Raw genomic sequence first — 20585 nt, 5'->3', positions numbered from 1 at the left:
GGAAGCCGCTAAATTAATGGGATATTTAAAAATATAATTTGTTCCAGAGACAAATGGAAACGATGTTTGCTTCGAGTTTTACACAGAAGTCTATGTAAATTGGGATATTTGAAGGTTTTGTCAGAATTTCGCTGAATGTCCTAAAATATATATTTGATAAATCTGCTCTTCCTTGCAGTGTTGGGATCTGTGACCGAATAAGTGAATAGTCTGTTTTACATACACCCCATAATTGCTCTAATGTTTAAAAATTTGTAAATCTTCGTGTTAAGAGGCGTGCATAAAGCATCAATTATGGTTTATAAAAAGTCGAAATAAGTAAAATATAATACTGAACATTTATTCAGAATGGTATGATTTTTCTTACGATGAAAGTTTATTTACATAATCAGGGTAAACACCTGGATCAAGGCAGTATAATGTCGCCAAAATTACACCTGTTTTCAACCCCAAGGTTGTAGTGGCCGTCTCGATAGGTGCTCGTCACAATTCTGAACCATCCATGTTCACCCTGAAATACATGAACAATAATAAAATTATTGGACATTTGTTACATCAGTTGCAGAGAATGCATTGTCTTACTTATGTTTGTTGTTTAACGCTGCAGTCAGCACTATTACAGCTTTATGACGGTCGTCCGTAATTAATCGAGTTTGGACCAGACAATCCATTGACTGATATCACGAGCATCGATCTACGCAATTGGGATCGATGACATGCATCAACCAAGTCAGCAAGCCTGACCACCCGATCCCGTTAGTCACCTCTTACTACAAGCATTGTCGCCTTTTAGTGCAAGCATGGGTTGCTGAAGACCATATAACCCGGATCTTCATGGGTATGTTCATTTCAGTTATATCAGAGCCAATTAAGGTTGAGTGAGTGAGTGGTTTTACACAGTTACAGCAATATCCCTGTTAGGGGTTGTAATGTTTGTTTTTGTATGTTGTTTAATGCCGGACTCTGCAATAGTCAAGCTATATGACTGTGATTTGTCAATAACCGAGTATGTACCAGACAATCTAGTGACTGACTTCATGAGCATTGATATACAATAGGGACACTATGACACGCATTAGCCAAGTCCGCGAGCCTGACCCAGAATAAATGTCCCTTCTCTTCAACTCTCACTTTGGAGTGTCAAATGAAATTCAACATACATCACACACACAGATACAAGTTACAGTTTTGAATATTGTGGGAAAATCCCTGTTCTGTGATATCATCCACTGTCATTTTAGGCAAATCAAAATGACCTCTGAAAATGAGGTACATTGTAAATGTCGCAATTTTTGACATTACTAATGATCATTCCAAAATGTCGCCGATAGCCAATCGCGAAGAATGTTTCGGTAAATACGCAAACACGAACGTAGAAGTAATTGCCACAAGGTGTAGCCATTGTGGACATTGTTTACAAAAATCACGTTTCACGTATACCGGTTATGAGGCGCCTGTAATATTTCAAAAGCACCTGCGATACCTATATCCATAGCTAATTCTCAATAAGCTGCCTGAGTTACAATAAACTAGACGAAGTATAGTGGAGTTAAGCCAATCTCATTTAAATCAGATCTTAGTTCTCGCTATCGATAAATAAAGATTTAGACCTCCCATTACGGGCTCACGTCGGAACGACCTTTCATCCGACCAATCAAAGCGTTGCTCACCAGATCATGAAAGTGACAGTCGGAATGCGTTTTCTAATCATGCAACCTCGAAAACGTTAACACGGGGTATTCCGAACGACCCCTACGGAACCATTCGTCACCACTCGCCCCTTTCCGTAACCTGCAAGAAGGCTTGTCCCGGAATAACACGAGTTGGTCACGAATGTTACGGACCGCACGACTGATTCAGTCAAAATTATCGTCTATCTCTCGCTTCCGTCGGATAAACATTTGATGTACGTGGGAAGCACTGCTATACAATCTCAACCATATAGTAGACATTCCGGAATGTTCGTTTGTTCAGTTTTCAAAAATGTAATCGAGAACTGTGTCAACCTATTTTTCTACTGAAATGGAAGTCGCCAGGTTGAAACCGTAAAGCTCGAGAAAGCTGCTTTCTAATTGGCTGATGTCGACTTCTTGTTGGTCGTTTCAGTGGTCGGTCAATGTTTGCGGAAGTCGTTCTGACGTGATCCGTTATTGGATGTCCTCAGATCTTTGTTTAGCGGCAGCGAGAACTTAGATCTGATTTTAATGAGATTGACACTTCGTCTTTTTCACCAACAGACAGGAAATTTAATATTCTACATCTCTGCGTAATTTTATAGTCCGAGGTAGATCCAATGCCGCGTGAGTGCAATTCTCGCACAACCTTCACTTTTCATATCTTAGGTTGGTTGGTTTGTTGTTTAACGCCGCAGGGAGCAATATTACAGCTATATGACGGCGGTCTGTAAATAATCGAGTCTGGACCAGACAATCCAGTGACTGATATCATGAGCATCTATCCACGCAATTCGGATCGATGACATGCATCAACCAAGTCAGCGACCCTGACCACCCTACCCCGTAAGTGGCCTTTCACAACAAGCATAGTCACCTTGGGTTGCTGAAGACCTATTCTACCCCGGAATCTTCACGGGTCTCAGATCTTAGGAAAATGTGCATCTGAAAATGTTTCAGCTATATGAGGGCGGTATATAAATAATCAGTTGGGATGCGATAACATGCATCAACCAAGTCAGCGTGACCATCCGATCCCGTTAGTCGCCTCTTACGACAATCATGGGTTGCTGAAGACCAATTGCAACCCGATCTTCACGGGGCACCGCGGTAAGTAAATATTCAGATCTGGGCCAGACAAACCACAGATGTGACACAGATCCTGACCCCCATCTCCAATATAGTTAGCTCCGACGACAAGCCTGGAATATATCCTGACCCTACCTTGAAGAGGCTACGGCAACTTATTGAGTCCAAGCAATACCACTTTGAGTGAGTGAGTTGGGTTTAACGCCGCTTTTAACAGTATTCCAGTAATATCGTGGCGTTGTCAGCTTAATGTGGGAGGAAAGCCCGAAGAGATGCAGGTCTCAGACGTTTACCACTTCGGTGAAACCCACGAGCACGGGTATGGTGCTGACAAACCTAGAAATAATCCGGGCGAACAGGGATTCAAACCAACAATCATAGGTTTCTGGCGTGCCCAAGGGACGCAACTCTGCACGGCGAATCGCGGCGCCTTAGATGACTGGGCCACCCGTGCCCCCAATACCACGTTGAGTGAGGTGGAGTGGCGTTTTGTCATGATGAGAAGGGGGTGTGAGGGTGGACCTACCCATGGCTCTCCCCAGGAGTTTCTACCAATCCAGTATTCGGTACCCGTGCCCTCTTCCACGCCCCACCCTACCAGGGCTATCATGTGATTACTCTGAAAAAGACAAGACAGCTTATGACTCTCGAGACCTGAAATTTTCTGAAAGAGGCCCAAACGGGGAGAATGAAATCACGTGGGAAACAGCAAATACTCCGTGTGCGCTGTGCATCCTGTTGGGAGTGTACATTTTATTATTACTAACAATACTATAAAAAACAAACACACCGACAATACAAATAGCAAAAGAGGCAAAATGCAATCGACACTTTCCGTCTCGGTCTCACTCGTAGAAGCAAAACGGTCCAGATAATACGAGACCAGCACGAGATGTTTGACCTTCTAACCTTCCCAAAGCAGTTTGTTTAACGCCGCACTCGGCAATATTCTAGCTATATGACGGCGGTCTGTAAATAATCGAGTCTGGACCAGACAATCCAGTAATTGACATGAACATCGATCCACGCATTTGGGATCGATTATATGCAACAAACAAGTCAGCGAGTCTTACCACCCGTTAGTCGTATTTCACGACAAGCATAGTCGCCTTTTACGGCATGCGTTGGTTGCTCAAGACCTATTCTACCCCGGATCTTCACGGGACCAGTATCAAGTTGGTATCAATACGGCAGGTAAAAACAATCACATTCCAACAATTCATCAACATACCAGAGGGTTCAAGTTGAATTCTCGATAGATTCCTCCAGTATAAGCATGGAATTTCTTTGTTGTGACGATAGAGCAACTGTAATGATATGAAAGGAATACAATATAATAAACAAAACCTCAACGACTGTAGCCTATTGTCAATTCAAACTATTGTAACTAGGAACACAAACACTATTCAAAAACTGGAAACTGAAATATGTACACGTACCTATTAATATGTGATGAGTTTAGTTTATTACGATCTGAGCGCACTATGTCTCCATTCTATACTACTCCACTTTTTATAGGGATAACATTTTTTATCTTTCCATGATGCACACAAAGTTGTGTAGTATATCATTAGAGATACCTACGGTGGCCCATAAGGGCCATGGAGTATGTTTTTCAATATTTTGATATTTCACTTACTGTTATCGTAACCTTTTGCAAATTATGACGATTTGTCATACAAATATGTGATGAATCATTTATAAAGAAGATATTGAATCGCTGAAAAGTGAAGCGAAAATGTCAAAAAAAACTAAATGATAATGTCAAAAAACTAAAATGAAAATGTCAAAAACTAAAATGAAAAGGTCAAAAACAAAAACGAAAAGGTCAAAAACTAAAATGAAATGTGTTAATTTGCAAAAGGTTACGATAAAAGTAAGTGAAATATCAAAATATTGAAAAACAGACTCCATGTCCCTTATGGGCCACCGTAGATACCCAAGATCTATTTGCCACCATGGTTTCTTTTGAGAAGTGATATAACCCCATCGTTTCTATCTCGAACTTAGCACAAACATTTTCTCGCTCCTGAAAGCGATCTGATTGGATTTTAAGTTTCGTGCCATTCAAACAGGGCTTCAAAACGAAGGCATTGTAGCGAATAGGTCCTGGGAATTTATCAAATTAAAACGGAGTTATAATGCACTAGATGATTCAAGGCATAAAATAATGGACAAACTTACTACCGCCTACCTCCCTACCCTGATGATGTTACTAGATAATTTCACCAAACCCCAATACCTGTAGCATTAAACGACACGAATTGGCCACAAGACCGTAATTATTTAAACTTCAGAGGGAATAAATTTGTCAGCTTTGACCAGGCTAATATTGTGAGCCGGTGCACACGCTACAGGTACCTTTTGTCAGATGCTTACATTGTATGACGGAGATGGCAATGAGGGATTGTACAGTGCGAAATTTAGAGTGTTCCCGACTGAATGGTTTCGTTAAATGCATATCGTGTATTTTGCCATTGGTTTAACAACTGATCTTCCTCCAATACAGAGGTTTCAAGATCCGCTCTTTGAGGATGCGCTCTGGTTGAGATTCATGGTTTGTCAGCACCATATGTGTTTGTGAGTTTCACCAAAGTTTGTTGTTTAAGGCCGCACTCAGCAATATTCCAGCTGTATGACGGCAGTCTGTAAATAATCGAGTCTGGACCAGACCAGACAGTCCAGTGATTGACAGGAGCATGGATCCACGCCATAGAGTTGGTTGGTTGGTTTGTTGTTTAACGCCGCACTCAGCAATATTCCAGCTATATGACGGCGGTCTGTAAATAATCGAGTCTGAACCAGATAATCCAGTGATTGATATCATGCGCGTATATAAATAATCAATTGGGATGCGACGACATGCATCAACCAAGCCAGCGAGCCTAACCACCCGATCCCGTTAATTGCCTTCTACAAGTATGGGTTGCTGAAGATCTTTCTTCAAGGGACGAATAATAAAATGTTTCTGGTAGTTACCTTACTGGTCCGTTCTTGAATATTTCCGCCATCAACACCTCTCTTCCACTGATGGTACCATAATCAGCGACAAACCATCTTGTGTAGTTCTGAATGTACTCACACTGGTTTCCAGGGCGGCACGTTCCGCACTGGTTAAACTGGTTGCACTCTGTAGACCATTGTAAAACATTTTACACACGCTTCAAATACCTATAGGCCATATGCTACTAAACCAACCAAAACAGTTCATATTTTCTCAGAACGTCCGATGAACGGTTGTTTTGGTGTAAAATTCGAAGCCAACTGTGTTCAGTATTTAAGGAAACAATTTGTTTAATAAAACGTACCACAATTAACGACGGAAAGTTTGTCACGGTTTACCGGTGATATTTGTTGTTTAACGCCGCACTCAGCACTATTACAGCTTCTGGCGGCGGTCTATCCAGTGACTGACATCATGAGCATCGATCCACGTAATTGGGATGCGAGTCAGCGAGCCTGACCACCCGATCCCGTTAGTCGCCTCTTACGACAAGCATGGGTTGCTGAAGACCTATTCTACCCGGATCTTCACGGGTCAGTCAACCAGTAAAATAAGATATGCATAACTCATGGACGTCAAATGAGCCCTATACCGCGCTTGAAATTTCTACGAATCCTAACGTTGACCAATATTGAAGTACTCCGTGGAGCTTGTACGATGTAATCTGGGCGCTCATTGGCCAGAAGACTCGCTGCCCTTGAAGTTGTACCATGCTGTGGTTTATTCGTTGGTTAAAAATAGCAGCTACGCCTCATAAAGGCCGTATGTATTCACGTGTTATGGAGGAGCGTAGTGTCTACAAACTTGTGACGTAGGATCTTCGTGCCGGACAAGAGAAATGCTAACCCTGATCTTTGGCTTGAAAGTTGTTGCACGTTTCGTCAGGGATACCGTCTCTGTGGGCGTATCTGTAGACCGCCAGATCCCCACCCCCTTCACAAGACCCCGCCCCTCCACAGTCGATCACGTTCTGGACCGAGAGGTAAGCTGATGGCCACGCCCCCTTCCTGAGTATATTGATGCGGTCAGCCAATGAGCTTGTAGAACTCATTCCCCAGCAGGACGCACAGACTAAGAAATGAAACAATTAAAATAATTGACTCGATGCACTTACTAAAGTACTCACGCAGATTTTAAATAAATGCATTTGATATACAAAATATATAAATATTCAAACAACTCAATTAGTACCAATTGGGCCTTGGCACAAATACAGCGTATCAAAGGATTTTATGTCTTTTTACACGTAAAAGTGTGTAAAAATATGAACAAAACAGACTTGTGAAACTGAGCATAACCAGGTGTTAGTAGATCAAGGTGAATGTCCATGACCTATGACACCTTGACGACAGGTGAAAACATGTGCTTGAAAGCCACGTGCATATGATTTGTCAGTGGTTAGTGATTTGTGAGTGGCATCGCCGTCAAAATATCAGAACGTAAAAGCAACATATTCCCTTCTCAAACAACAACTTACATGTCGTTATTATTATGTACATAAACATAGCTGATATTTTTATTGTTGTTTTGATAATTTTTTTCCAGGCTAATTTGCATAATGCCTATAACCTGTTTCTGCCATATCAATTTGGACTTTTATTTTGAATGTTGCAAGTGCCTACAAATTACCTCCTGTAAAGTACATTTTGTATTGAGCACTGAGATCCAACTAGCAAATCCAGACTAGTACTTTTCCAGTTGTTTAGTTATTTCGTATTTACATCTACGCAATGCTTTGTGTCGATTATTAAATCCAGCAAAACAGGGTTTTTTTCATTTCCATGAGTACATAAGGCATTCACCTGATGAAGGAGCAAGAAGTAGCTCTGAAACGTCGTACACATAATAAGAACTTGCTATCCTTACACAAGTGTCATGTATTCATGTTCTCCCAACCTCTAAATGCCAATCAAAAACGTCAATGTGTTTACAGTGGGCTCAACTGGGTACTTATCACATATCGAGTCTTTAATGTGTCGATATATTCTAAAGGGATTCGTTATCACTGAGGCAATTGTTGTCTGAATATTTCATTAAAAACTCATGGCAGGATACAAGATCGAGAACAGTTTATGATTCTATTGGTATTAAGAGTGCATTCAAAAATATTCGACTCAAAAGGTTAAAGCCAATTTTTCATATGACTAATCTGAAATATGACAGATTAACTGTAGTCATATGAAGAAATCGTGTGTACTTTAACGTCTTTTGAGTAGTTGGGCTTTTGTCATTGTACAGGATATTGATGCCCAAATAAGTTTTACCTAGTTTACTTGTTGTTTAACGCCGCGATATTCCAGCTATATGACGGCGGTCTGTAATAATCGAGTCTGGATCAGACAATCCTGTGATTGAACATCACGAACATCGATCCAAGTAATTGGGATACGATGACATGCATCCACCAAGTCAGCGAGCCTGACTACCCGATCCCGTTAGTCGCCCCTAAAGACATGGGTTGCTGCCCAAATAAGTAAAACCAAAGGAAAAAAAACAACAAAAAAAACATGACAAGTTTTACTTGAAAGGAAAAACTCAGTCAAAAAACAGTTGTAAAACACGAATAAGACACGAGGTTGACATGCTTTATTTTGAACCATAAATTCAATTGACCCTGATGTCTGTACAGGTCCATCTCCAGCCACAGCAGCCGTTGATGGAACAGGCATCACATCCTGATTTGGGCTTCTGTCTTAGGCTTCTTAGAAGAACATACTCAAAAGAAGTTAAAGAACACCCGATTTGTAAGAGAATTTATCGATGTCAGCGTCTTTATAATAAGGAACATCACTTTTCAGAGTATTAAAATATGCTTACTCCATCAGGTGATGAAGGATAAAGCATATACAGTAAACTACGGTTATAACGAACACGCTTATAACGAACTGACGGATATAACGAACTTACTTTTTGGTCCCGACTACTTGCTGTAGTCATGTTGTATATGTACTTATAACGAACTACGGTTATAACGAACTAAAATCAGCAGTCCCTCTGAGTTCGTTATAACCGTAGTTTACTGTACTCCGAAATGTTGTGTTCCTCATAATAAAGTTGCCATTCATAAATATCTCTTATATCATGTCTAAATGCCATTCAAAGACCTAACACCCGATTTATTTGTGTTTCTAGATTAGTTATGGTAATATGAAAGAATCAGGTTTTCTTTACCTTCACCTAGTAGTATATGTTAGAAAGGCTTATCAAAAATTACTTTCTGTTCATCATTGGTCCTTTTATAGATCCTGATAACTTCTTCTGTGACAAGTCACTCACACGTTCTGAGTGTAGATATTTATGTTGAATAAGGCACGCTTCCTTTGTTTTCAGAACCTGGCGCACTAAATTGTAAACATTTTACATTAAACTACGTTTATAACGAACACGCTTATAATGAACTTCCAGATATAACGAACTGTTTCTTGGTTCCGTCCATTTTGTGTTTATATTTTGTACATATGCTTATAACGAACTCCGGTTATAACGAATTAAAATTAGTGGTTCATTTGAGTTCGTTATAACCGTAATTTACTGTACAGCATTTTAGTTAACCACTTTTTTAAATAGCAATAATGTACTTACAGTTGTTATAAGGCAGTGTAATCTGCTGTTATACAATGTTGTAATTGTATTGAATTGTTTCTGCTAAGATTTAGAAATAGTTCATAACATTTTGATATAACTATTAGTTGTCAGGAATGTATTATTGTCTAATTTTAGCAGAAGTAGTGTTGAAGTTGCTATATTTAGATGCTTGTGTAGTCAAGTGTAATTTAGAATCTTTTGGAATGTTCTAGTGCAGCTAGACTTAGAGTGAGTATAGCTTTACGCCGCTTTTAGCAATATTCCAGCAATATCACGGCGGGGGACACCAGAAATTGGCTCCGCACATTGTACCCATGTCGGGAATCGAACCCGGGTCTTCGTCGTGACGAGCGGACGCTTTAACCACTAGGCTACCCGACCGCCCCAGACTAATCAGAACCTTCCAGACGGAATTTAGACTATAAAAGGGGACATAAGCGTGTCCCTCTCATCTCACAATACATCAAGATCAGCGGTCGTGTGAAAATATTTATTTTCACCCTAGATATCCAGCCTCGGCCTATTTTGGAAGCTTGACAACTGTTGTTGTTAGGTGAATATTATTACCACTTTTCTCATAATATATATTGCCAATTTACATGTACTGCCATTTTGAATTTAGTTGGTTGGTTTATTGTTTTACGCCACACTGAGCAATATTCCAGCTATATGACGGCTGTCTGTAAATAATCGAGTCTGGACCAGACAATCCAGTGATCGACTTGAATTTTGTACTGCCATTCTATTGTGTACAGTCATTGTAATTGCTGTGCAGTAATTAGTATTGATTTGTAAACTTTGTTAATCATATGATAAAATTGTTAATTGTATACCATTTCATTGTTTTTTGTTGGTTTTACACTGAATTAATTTACGTACAGATTTCTGGGTTAACTTTATGTTTTCGAAAGCGGAATTATCAAACGAAACACAGACCTCTGCCACATTCAATGACAGTCAGCACTGAGAGAACATTACTCCATTGCAAGAAAATTACTCACCCTAGTAATCTCCACTTTTCGAAGGGAACAAAGCATATCTTTCGCACGTCTACGTCCATCTTTCATGGTCGTCACTGAAGACTGGGGTCAGCCACGTGCGTGAAACCCGCGTATTGCACGTGAGGCTCGTGACTCTCGCCTTGTGTTATTCCGGATTACTGACAATCTTATGAACCGGTTTCAGATTTGAGAAGGTTGTGCACGAATTGCGCTCGTGCGGCAATGAATCTACCTCCGGCAATAAAATTACGCAAAGTTACAGAATATTATATTTCCAGACGGATGGTGTAAATTCCACTGCAAATATTAAACCGGTTTGAAAAAAAAGACACTGCTAAGTGTTACCCGATAATTTATTCTGCGTTGAAAGACAGACAATTTCTCCGCTTTTTATCGTACACCGATAAAAGTACTGTGAGACGATATCTTATATTTAGCAGCTTTACGGATACTGTGAGCTAACAAAATACTGCCAAATATCTGGACGACATAAATATTTATGAAATGGGTTTATATGCTTATGTATAACGTTATACATTCAATACCAAAAATGTCTTGCCGTAAATGACGAAAACTGATTTTCCTGCACTCATTCTCAATAAACTGTTGCATTAAAGTCTCTGGCGTTTCTCTTGTTTACTGTATTGAGTAACCAGAAATTATTGTTTCTATGAATTACATGGCCATCTATGCTACATACAACACACACGCATTCGTTTGGTTAAAAGAAAGAAAAGAAAGATGTTTTTTGGCTTAATGAACCTCATTTGTAATGTATGTTACTGTCGCCCGAAAGGTTTTAAAAGTTTAACCCCTGATACCTGAGAATACATAACATAATTTAGAGGTTTAAAACTAATCAATTTTATGAAACATACCTGAGTTCTCATTAAACTATCAGAGAAAGTCATGTCAACCTCATTCCATCAGGGTTAAATAACTTATCAAAACAATTATTTCAATATTTCAGTTAAAATCAATTAATATAAGTAGGATCTTAACTCCGAGTTTGAAGGTTATGAATAAGAATGTACGTGACCATCGCTTACACAATAATTATAGTGATTTTATTACCGTTTCAAACGATAAACATTAGCTCAACGAGTAAATACAGTGATAATTCCAAACTATATCTCGCTACTATTTAAGTCTATGGTCAAAAACTACCTTTGGTTGGAATGTACGTTACCCGAAATGCGAAACTACCAGCAAGCTGCTATGAAATAAACCCTAGCTTTGTGATTCCAACGTGGGACGTTGCCGCCATTTTATATGCGTTAAATGGACGTCATGAAGAGTATTTATGAGTGAGTGAGTGAGTGAGTTGGGTTTAACGCCGCTTTTAACAGTATTCCAGTTATATCGCGGCGTGTCAGCTTAATGTGGGAGGAAAGCCCGAAGTGATGCAGGTCTCAGACGTTTACAACTTCGGTGAAACCCACGAGCACGGGTATGGTGCTGACAAACCTAGAAACATAATCGGGGCGAACCAGGATTCGAACCCACAATCATAGGTTTCTGGCGTGCCCAAGGGACGCAACTCTGCACAGCGAATCGCGGCGCCTTAGACGACTGGGCCACCCGTGCCCCCTGAGTATTTATGATGCTGCAGACCTGTTAGGTGAGTTGGCACCCTACCCTTATAATCTGATGTGTGTTTTATAATAATAATTAGCTTTGATAACAAATGTGAATTGTATTTTTGCCAAAAATATGTTGTATTTTCTGAAAAGAAAACGTTCTCAAATTATTGATTTATGACATGCAAGATACAAGGTGTAATTTGAACAGAAATGTACGTTACCATGACATTGGATTGCGATCAGGAAATCATAGCATCATAGTAAAATGTCATGTGGAAGTATTCCTGTCATATATTGTATTTGATGTAGGCAGAATGTAACAGGTCTGACAAGTGGAGGATGTATAGCGACCAGTTAATGTAAATTGCAACATTGAGTATTTTTTAAAATGTACGTTACCAAACCAAAATCATGATTCTATTTTAAAAATAAAATATTTGGTTTTAAAGCGAGTGTTCATAAGAAAATCAAGAAGTTTTAATTTTAATTTCAAATTAGTGTTTTGAAATTTTGAAGATGTGTAAAAAGTGTACTGTTCTTTCAGTAATGTATGTTATATTTGAAGGCTTGTATTCAAACCTGATTGTCTCTAATCAGTGGTAAAGAAATTCAACATTTATTGTTTAAAGGTTTTATACTGTGGATGATTTTTGTGTTTTTCCTTAATGTTATTTGAAAGAACTTTCAGTAATTGTCTTATAAAAAACGACACACAACACGATTAAGAAAGATCATGCATTTTTGGGGGTCAACAATGATACATTATTTTGAAATGCCTGTATTTTTTAGTGTTTCAATAGGATATCATTACCTTTAATCAGTTTTGAGAGTTGTTGTTACAGTTGATGTTGTTTTCAAGTTGAATATTGAAAAGGAATATTTCTTTCATGTTTAAAGAATTTTAAAAACTGACACTCATTGTATCACGTACATTGTGTGTCTTGTTGGTGAATTTTCTCCAATAATGTCAAATGCTGATCGTATGAAAACCAAATGCAATTATGTGATAGTTTTGTTGTTTCGAGTTACCTCACACACTTATGTTTTGAGAAATAAAAAGAATTTATTTCAAGCATGAAGTTTATTTAATAAAATGTTGACAAATCAAATAAACGGTTTCGTCAACAGCCGACAGAGAAGATACAAACGTACAACGTACAACTCCGCTTAACACTATTGTATTGTGGACACTTAGGTCACTTGGTGAGAATTAGCTGTGGATAAGGACAATATATTTTGGTGGTGTTTTGTTCGTGAAGAGTGACTGAGTGAGTGAGAATGGTTTTACGCCGCTTTTAGCAATATTCCAGCAATATGCGGGTGACACCGGAAAATGGGCTTCCCTTATTGTACCTATGTGGGGGGTCGGACCCGGGTCTTCGGCGAGACGCGCCAACGCTTTAACCACTAGGCTACCCGACGCCCCTGTTCACGAAAAACCAGACTATTCCAAGAAAAATGTTAATATTGACACTGTATGCGTTTAGGTAAAAAACCCGAAAGAAATGATGAAACAGTACTGAATATAAATGACAGTAATAGCGAAATAGGTGGCCCTATAAATTAGTCCTTAGATTCTAACATTCACCTGATCGTACAAATGTAATACAAGTATGGAGCACTGTCATCAAATGTAATAAATTACTTCAAAAATGACGCCATTCTATTTGACGTCATGGCTGGTTTGACGTTTTTGATAACGTCGGAGAACGACGTCACTGGTGTTTTGATATCTCCCCTAAGTGTCGTTCATGCTATGGCTAATCTCGATGTGTAGAACGAAATTTGACGCCTTTTCCACACAAAATAAAATGGCTGCTTTCACAAAGTAAATAATGTCTTGAATAGATACAAAATTAGATAGTTTACCGTATGTCTTAATTTGACAAGACACGCACCTGTTTAGCATCAATTTTACGTAATCAAATACCAGAAAGAATATTTCAAAACAAAGTTATATTCAGTATTCGACATGTCTTTGTTCATTATTGTGTGATTATTTCTCTTTATCTCGTCTCAGAAGGATAAAATAAAAGATGCGAAGAAAGCCTCTTTGGTATAGAATTATCAGGATAATCGTATAAGGTTTGACGAACGAGGTACATGACACGGTTTATATTTTTTATACTTTTTACACTTCTTGGAGAAATAAAGTAAACAGTTTAATATCCTGTGATCCAAATATTTTAAAAAGGGGAAACCCATTGATTACATGATACGAAACGAGAGGAATAATTCGTAAATCGTTTGTGACTAACTTTGATTGTGACCTTGATTCTGATAAAAACAATTCCACAAAGACAATTCTTCTTAAGATGTGTGCCTATATTTTAACGACAAATATTTTTCATTTTGTTAAAGTCATATATTTAGTTTTAGTTATGAAATAAAATGAAACGGCTATTAATTAACCTGTTTATATGAAATTACAGTACTGACTATTACAGTTACTATTAAATAGTCAGAAATTCCGCTGTCGTTTTACTTAATTTTGGATCCTGCAGAGCGTCACGCAGGACGGAAACTTTGACAATTTCTGTTGAATTTATCAAATAATTGCAATGTATCAATTTGTAATTTCCTAATTCTTCCTACGATTCTCTCCTCATGCATATTCTGAAAATGTTGAGCCAGTGTACGCAACGAGTAAGCGAATGGATAGCTCAAAATAGGAGAAAATGCTACAGTGTAAAATCGGAATTTTACTTTGTTTACATTTCAAACATTTTCCCGAGCACAACGTTCGTTTTCACACCTTATTTACTTTGCTTGATTTCATTTTGCACTTTGCATTTGTGGCAAAGACAATTTGTCCTTTGATTTTAGAATTATGAGGAATTCTAGGATATATGGATCGCAGCTAAGTTTGAAATATACGTGATGTTACAGGCATCTCATAACCGGTATACGTAAAACTTAATTTTGTAAACACTTTCAATATGGCTGAAAATTCACTTCGGCGTTCGTGTTTATTTGCGTATTTTCCAAAATATTCTTAACAATTCTGGGGCTATCGACGATATTGGAATGATCATTGGTGATTTGGTAAAAGGCAGATACCAGTGATCACTAATATGCTATTTTTGAAATTCATTTCTCCGAATAACTATCCGAAATGTAGATATTAAAACATGCTTGAAATAACGCCGTGAATGGTGATTTAGTAATGGCGACATTTACGATGTACCTTATTTTCAGATGTCGTTTTCAGTAATTTTGCTTTAACAGACATGACAGTGGGTGATATCACAGAACAGGGAATTTTCCACAGTATGCAAAACTGTGAACTCTATTTGTGTGCGTGATGCGTGTGGAATTATATTCGACTTCAAAGTGAGGGTTAAAGAGGAGGGACATGTATGTCCCTCTGAAACAGCCGCCCTCTCCCGGGTATATTTGTTTCTGCTCGTTACAGTCTGACAGGTCCTATGAACATTGTTTTGATCTCACCCTCCGTTGATTGGCTACTGACCTTGTAGGCGTGGCAAGATATGTGCATAAATTAAACAATTATCTGATTCGTTTTACGCCACAGTATGTATTTCTACTTCTGGAATGTTTATCAATCTCGTCATTTTTGTCTGCTTTTATATATACAACTGTTTTTGGTTAAACTATTGTAGATTCATACAGTTTGCACATGGATTTTCCGATTCATACCTCAATGAACCGAAAAAATATCAGTCAATTCTAAAATAAATGAAATTACACCACAATGCTTTGTAGATCGTTGTGATGTCATCGGTTAACATGACGTCACAATCAAAACACATCACTAATCTCTCACCAACTCGTATATATAGAGGTCATGACGCAAATGTGTTTAAGGATGGTAACTATCCTGTATCAAGAATACACATTGTATTGAGCGAGCCTTGGCGAGGTAAATACATATAGTCCTTGGTCCCAATATGTTTTATGTTACCTTGGAAGACAGTTCTTAGGACAACACTTCACTTTTTAACAAGATGGACATAAAGTCTTCACGAATCTCAACCACTCAGCATAAAGAGGGATTGCATGTTATCTCTGACTATTTAGACATGTTCTCTCATGTTGACCTTGACCTTGGACACACTAGTGCATGTAGGTACCATGAATTCAAGTGAGACTTAGTTGTGTTTCAATGAAATTGTTGATGGAGAATCAGTAGACAAAACCTTAATGACAATCAAGATTGCTAACAGATTCTATTTTCTATTATTAGGATTTTAATACCTTGTGGTGGACAAAATCATGTCCAACTTACAAAAAAGGTCTAAAATAATTACATATTATCATTTCACAACCCAGATGAGCATACATATGGCTATATGATATTAAAGTATCAATAAGACATACATATTTATGCTTAAATGGGTAAAAGGGACAGAAAGTCTTTCATTTCCAATGTTTAATATTTGTTACAATTTTTAGACACCCTCAAATGTCAAAGGTCATTTCTATAAATAAACTGCCGTAAAAACCTTGCTATCATATCATAATATGACTAATGTATACTAGGCTGTACAAAAATGCATATGTCCCTTTGCCCCCCCCCCCCCCCCCCCATCGTCAAGTGGTACCAATTTGCCAAATTTTCTTTCTGGGACCAAGGACTAATAGTTTATATTCCTATAACAGGATATGTACCATCCGCCAATGAGTTATATCAACTCCATAAATGCCCATCTGCCATTATTTTGCCTTGTCAGTGTGGAACTAACGTAAACAGGACGTCAACAGTTTGTGTACGAGGAGACGCTTACGATAAAGGGAGGCAATTTGAGGGGAGGTAATTCTTGTATGACAATAGTCCCGTCAAAGTGTTATGTTCACTGCAGTGAAATATCAAGTGTTATGTTCACTCCAGTGAGATAATAAGTGTTATGTTCACCGCAATGAAAATATCACTTTCACACTGAAGTATATAATTAGTTTGATATCAAGAGAAACTTGGGTTGATTCTCTTTGTAACCTCTCAACAATTACTGTTGTGTTAAATATTCTTATTGGTCTGAAGTGTACATCAGTTTAAACCAGGTTTAAAACATAAAACTAGCCCGCTAGCCCGGGGCTAGTACAAATTCCAGCAGGCGAGTGCAAATTTCCCCATTTCCCCATTGTTTTAACATTTCAAGTGCATTTTATCTTTACCCGGCTAGTAAAGCTTTGAGTTTAGTCTAACCCTGTTAAAACACTTATTTGTTGTCTGTGTGTGTAAATGAAGGATATCTATTAATAATTTAATTGTTATTATTCTCCATGATTCAAACTATACATATATTCAGCCTACCTGTTCATTTAAAGAAAGTGGTGAGAAAAACCAATGCAACGGATATTTAACATGTAGCACTCACACTGCGGGATGTGCTGGTTCCGGGTGGGACTGCAGTAGTTCGTGCCGTTCACGTTTCTCCAGTCCCAGACTTTGGGCAGATCAGCCAGCTTCATGTAGTCAGAAGGACGGGGCTTCGTTCTGAACAGACAGATTCAATTAATCTCACAGTGGGTTTAACGGACCCGTGAAGATCCAGGGTAGAGTAGGTCTTCAGCAACCCATGTTTGCCGTAAAAGGCGACTGTGCTTGTCGTAAGAGGCGACCAACGGGATCAGGTGCTCAGGCTCGCTGACTTGGTTGATGCACGTCATCGATGGTCATGATGTCTATCACTGGATTGTCTGGTCCAGACTCGATTATTTACAGACCACCGTCATACAGCTGGAATGAGTGCAGCGTTAAACAACAAACAAACAAAACAAAGTAGGTTTAATGTCGTTTTGAAAAGGATTTCAGTTATAACAGGATATATCAGCTTAATGTGAGATGGAAGCCCAAGAGACGCGGGTCTTACACGTTTACCCCTTTGGTTAAACCCACGAGTATGGATAAGATTGTAACAAACCAATCTGGGCGTATCTGGGATTCGAACCCATGATCCTGACACGCCCAAGGGACTCATCTTAGTACAGGTGAGTGAGTCAGTAGGGTTTTACATGGCGGGTGACACCGGAAATGGGCTTCACACATTGTACCCATGTCGGGAATCGAACCCATGTCTTCGGCGTGACAAGCGAACGCTTTAACCGCTAGGCTACCCGACCGCCCCCTTTGTACTGGACCGCCGTCATATAGATATTGGTGATATTGCTGTGTGGGGCGTTATTTAACTACAAATATACAGACCCGTGAAGATCCGGGGTAGAATAGGTCTTCACCAACCCATGCTTGCCATGAAAGGCGACTATGCTTGTCGTAAAAGGCGACTAATGGGATCAGGTGGTCAGGCTCGCTGACTTGGTTGATGCACGTCATCTATCCCAATTGCGGGGATCGATGGTCATCATGATGTCTATCACTGAATTGTTTGGTCCAGACTCGATTATTTACAGACCGCTTCATATAGCTGGAATATTGGTAAGTGCGGCGTTAAACAACAAACAAACAAATAAACAACCAGTAGCGGGTGTACGGGGTGTTATATCCTTACGTAGTGCACAGGCTCACTGAGGTCCGTACACCCGGTACACCCTGCTAGTGACATGCAAGTATGTAACACATTATTCTGCTCGGTACTGTACATAGTGTGTCACGTTGCACCTACCTCACCTCTTCGACATCCTCGTCAAACTTCGGGTGATAGCATGCCGGAACTTCTCCTGTCATGTGACCAGACGCATACGCCAAAAAACTAAATAGGTAGATAAACCGCGTTGCCATGGTAACGTTCCTGCAATGACAGATTGAACATCACGCCCCCTTGTAACAACAGGCATTGAAACACCAACACATGATCGTCTGATAAACAACTTTTACTACCCATCATGAAAATGTCTCAAATTAGTGTTTGAATGGACCAATCAACCAATTTCGTACCATTAAGGACGAATTGTTGCTCTGGGATTTATATCGATGTTGCATTTCATCGGTACCCTTGACACTCGTGTGTGTTTTATTTCGAGCCCTATTCGAAAGGAACGAAACTACAAAAAGGTCTTCAGCAACCAATGCTTGCCGTAAATGGCGACTATGCTTGTCGTAAGAGGCGACTAACGGGATCGGGTGGTCAGGCTCGCTGATTTGGTTGATGCATGTCATCGTAACCCGATTGCGTGGATTGATATCGCCTTAAACGGCAAGCATGGGTTGCTGAAGACCTATTCTAACCCGGATCTTCACGGGTATGTTATACAATATGCACGAAATGTACCTTGCTGTGCGTACCCCCGTTGTCAGTTGTGGACAGTCTCGGTTGACTCGGGAGAGTTGTACGCTTGTCGGCAGCATTACTGACGGGCGCCTTCTGACCCATGACTCACTGATAACACATCTACCGTGTGATAACAGGGACCTCAATACACCTGATATACGCTGATATACTCAAAATAAGTAATAGGTACAATCAAACGTCACATGCACCAAGCTGTTTCAATATTCACATATAAGAAGTGAATATTGACTCGTGAAGATCCGCGGTAGAATAAATCTTTAGCAGCTCATGAATGTCGTAAAAGGCGACTATGCTTGTCGTAAGAGGCGACTATGCTTGTCGCAAGAGGCGACTAACGGGATCGGGTGGTCAGGCTCGCTTACTTGGTTGATGCACGTCATTGTATCCCAATTACCTGGATCGATGCTAATGATGCCAATCACTGGATTATCTGGTCCAGACTATTATTTATAGACCGCCGTCATATAGCTGGGATATTACTGAGTGCGGCGTTAAACAACAAACACAACAACTTATAATGTTAATAATCGAGTCTGGACCAGACAATCCATTGACTGACATCATGGTATCGATCCACGCATTTGGGATACGGTGACATGCATCAACCAAGTAAGCGAGCCTGTAACTGACTTATAGCATCCCTGAAGACCCTATGACCATGATTGTCTGTTTTGTTTACAGGCAGCAGACACTTCTTTATGCAAATTGTATGAGTGGTGAGCGCAACCGGTGAGTGAGTTAAAATTCACCGTCGCATCGCATTCAGCCATATAACCAGTAGGGCAGGACATGCTTACCCTCTTTGCGAAACCTAGTGTCATCGCTAGTTTTCAGTGATCCATTTATATAATTTTCACTCTTATTTTGCCTTTTGCGCTCAAAGGAATCTGTTTAGGGGATAATCGAGATTGATTAATCTGTGGCATTGACGTTTTCTACTAAACAATGATGACAACTTGAATACGCAGATGTTGGGAATGTTGCAACGTTAACAATTGAGTATCGCTTAATTTCAGCGCTTTTCTAACGAGGAAAAGTGCCATCTGTCTTTGTGTTTGTTTGCTTGATGTTTAACCCTACACTCAGCAACATTCCAGCTATATGATGGCGGCATGTAAATAATCGTGTCTGAACCAGACAATCGATCTCGATTCCGTTGTCGGGATTGTCGGGCTTTGGCTCATTTTGACACTTTTTGCTTGTTTTTGTAAGTGCGACAAGGCGGCAACGTCCCTTCTAGGATTCCATACATTACCGCGCAGTAAAACATTGGCAGATAACATACTCTTTTTCATGTTTAGAGGTTTCAATACCTAATTGGGATACAATGACATGCATCAACCAAGTCAGCGAGCCTAACTACCCATCCCGTTGGTCACCTCTTACGACAAGCTTAGTCGCCTGTTTACGGGTTTATGGGTTGCTGAATACCTATTCTA

General features: G+C 39.4%; 1 protein-coding gene across 1 annotated transcript; it reads right to left on the bottom strand.

Annotated features, from left to right (window-relative positions):
* Positions 1-326: 326 nt before the first annotated feature.
* LOC139454054 (cathepsin Z-like) lies at positions 327-19194 on the bottom strand. The gene is made up of 8 exons (XM_071235543.1): positions 19126-19194; positions 18520-18645; positions 17275-17393; positions 6613-6837; positions 5742-5892; positions 3994-4069; positions 3289-3381; positions 327-511 (listed from the first exon to the last, which is right to left on the bottom strand). Exons 2-8 carry the CDS (start codon positions 18633-18635, stop codon positions 407-409), a joined length of 885 nt encoding a protein of 294 aa, XP_071091644.1. The 5' UTR covers positions 18636-18645; positions 19126-19194; the 3' UTR covers positions 327-406.
* Positions 19195-20585: the final 1391 nt, after the last annotated feature.

This window comes from Haliotis cracherodii, unplaced genomic scaffold (assembly GCF_022045235.1).
Source record: "Haliotis cracherodii isolate W230 unplaced genomic scaffold, xgHalCrac1.p SCAF_10, whole genome shotgun sequence".
NCBI lineage: Eukaryota > Metazoa > Mollusca > Gastropoda > Lepetellida > Haliotidae > Haliotis > Haliotis cracherodii.
Note: the sequence above shows the minus strand (reverse complement) of the source record. Positions and strands in the feature narration are given on the sequence as shown.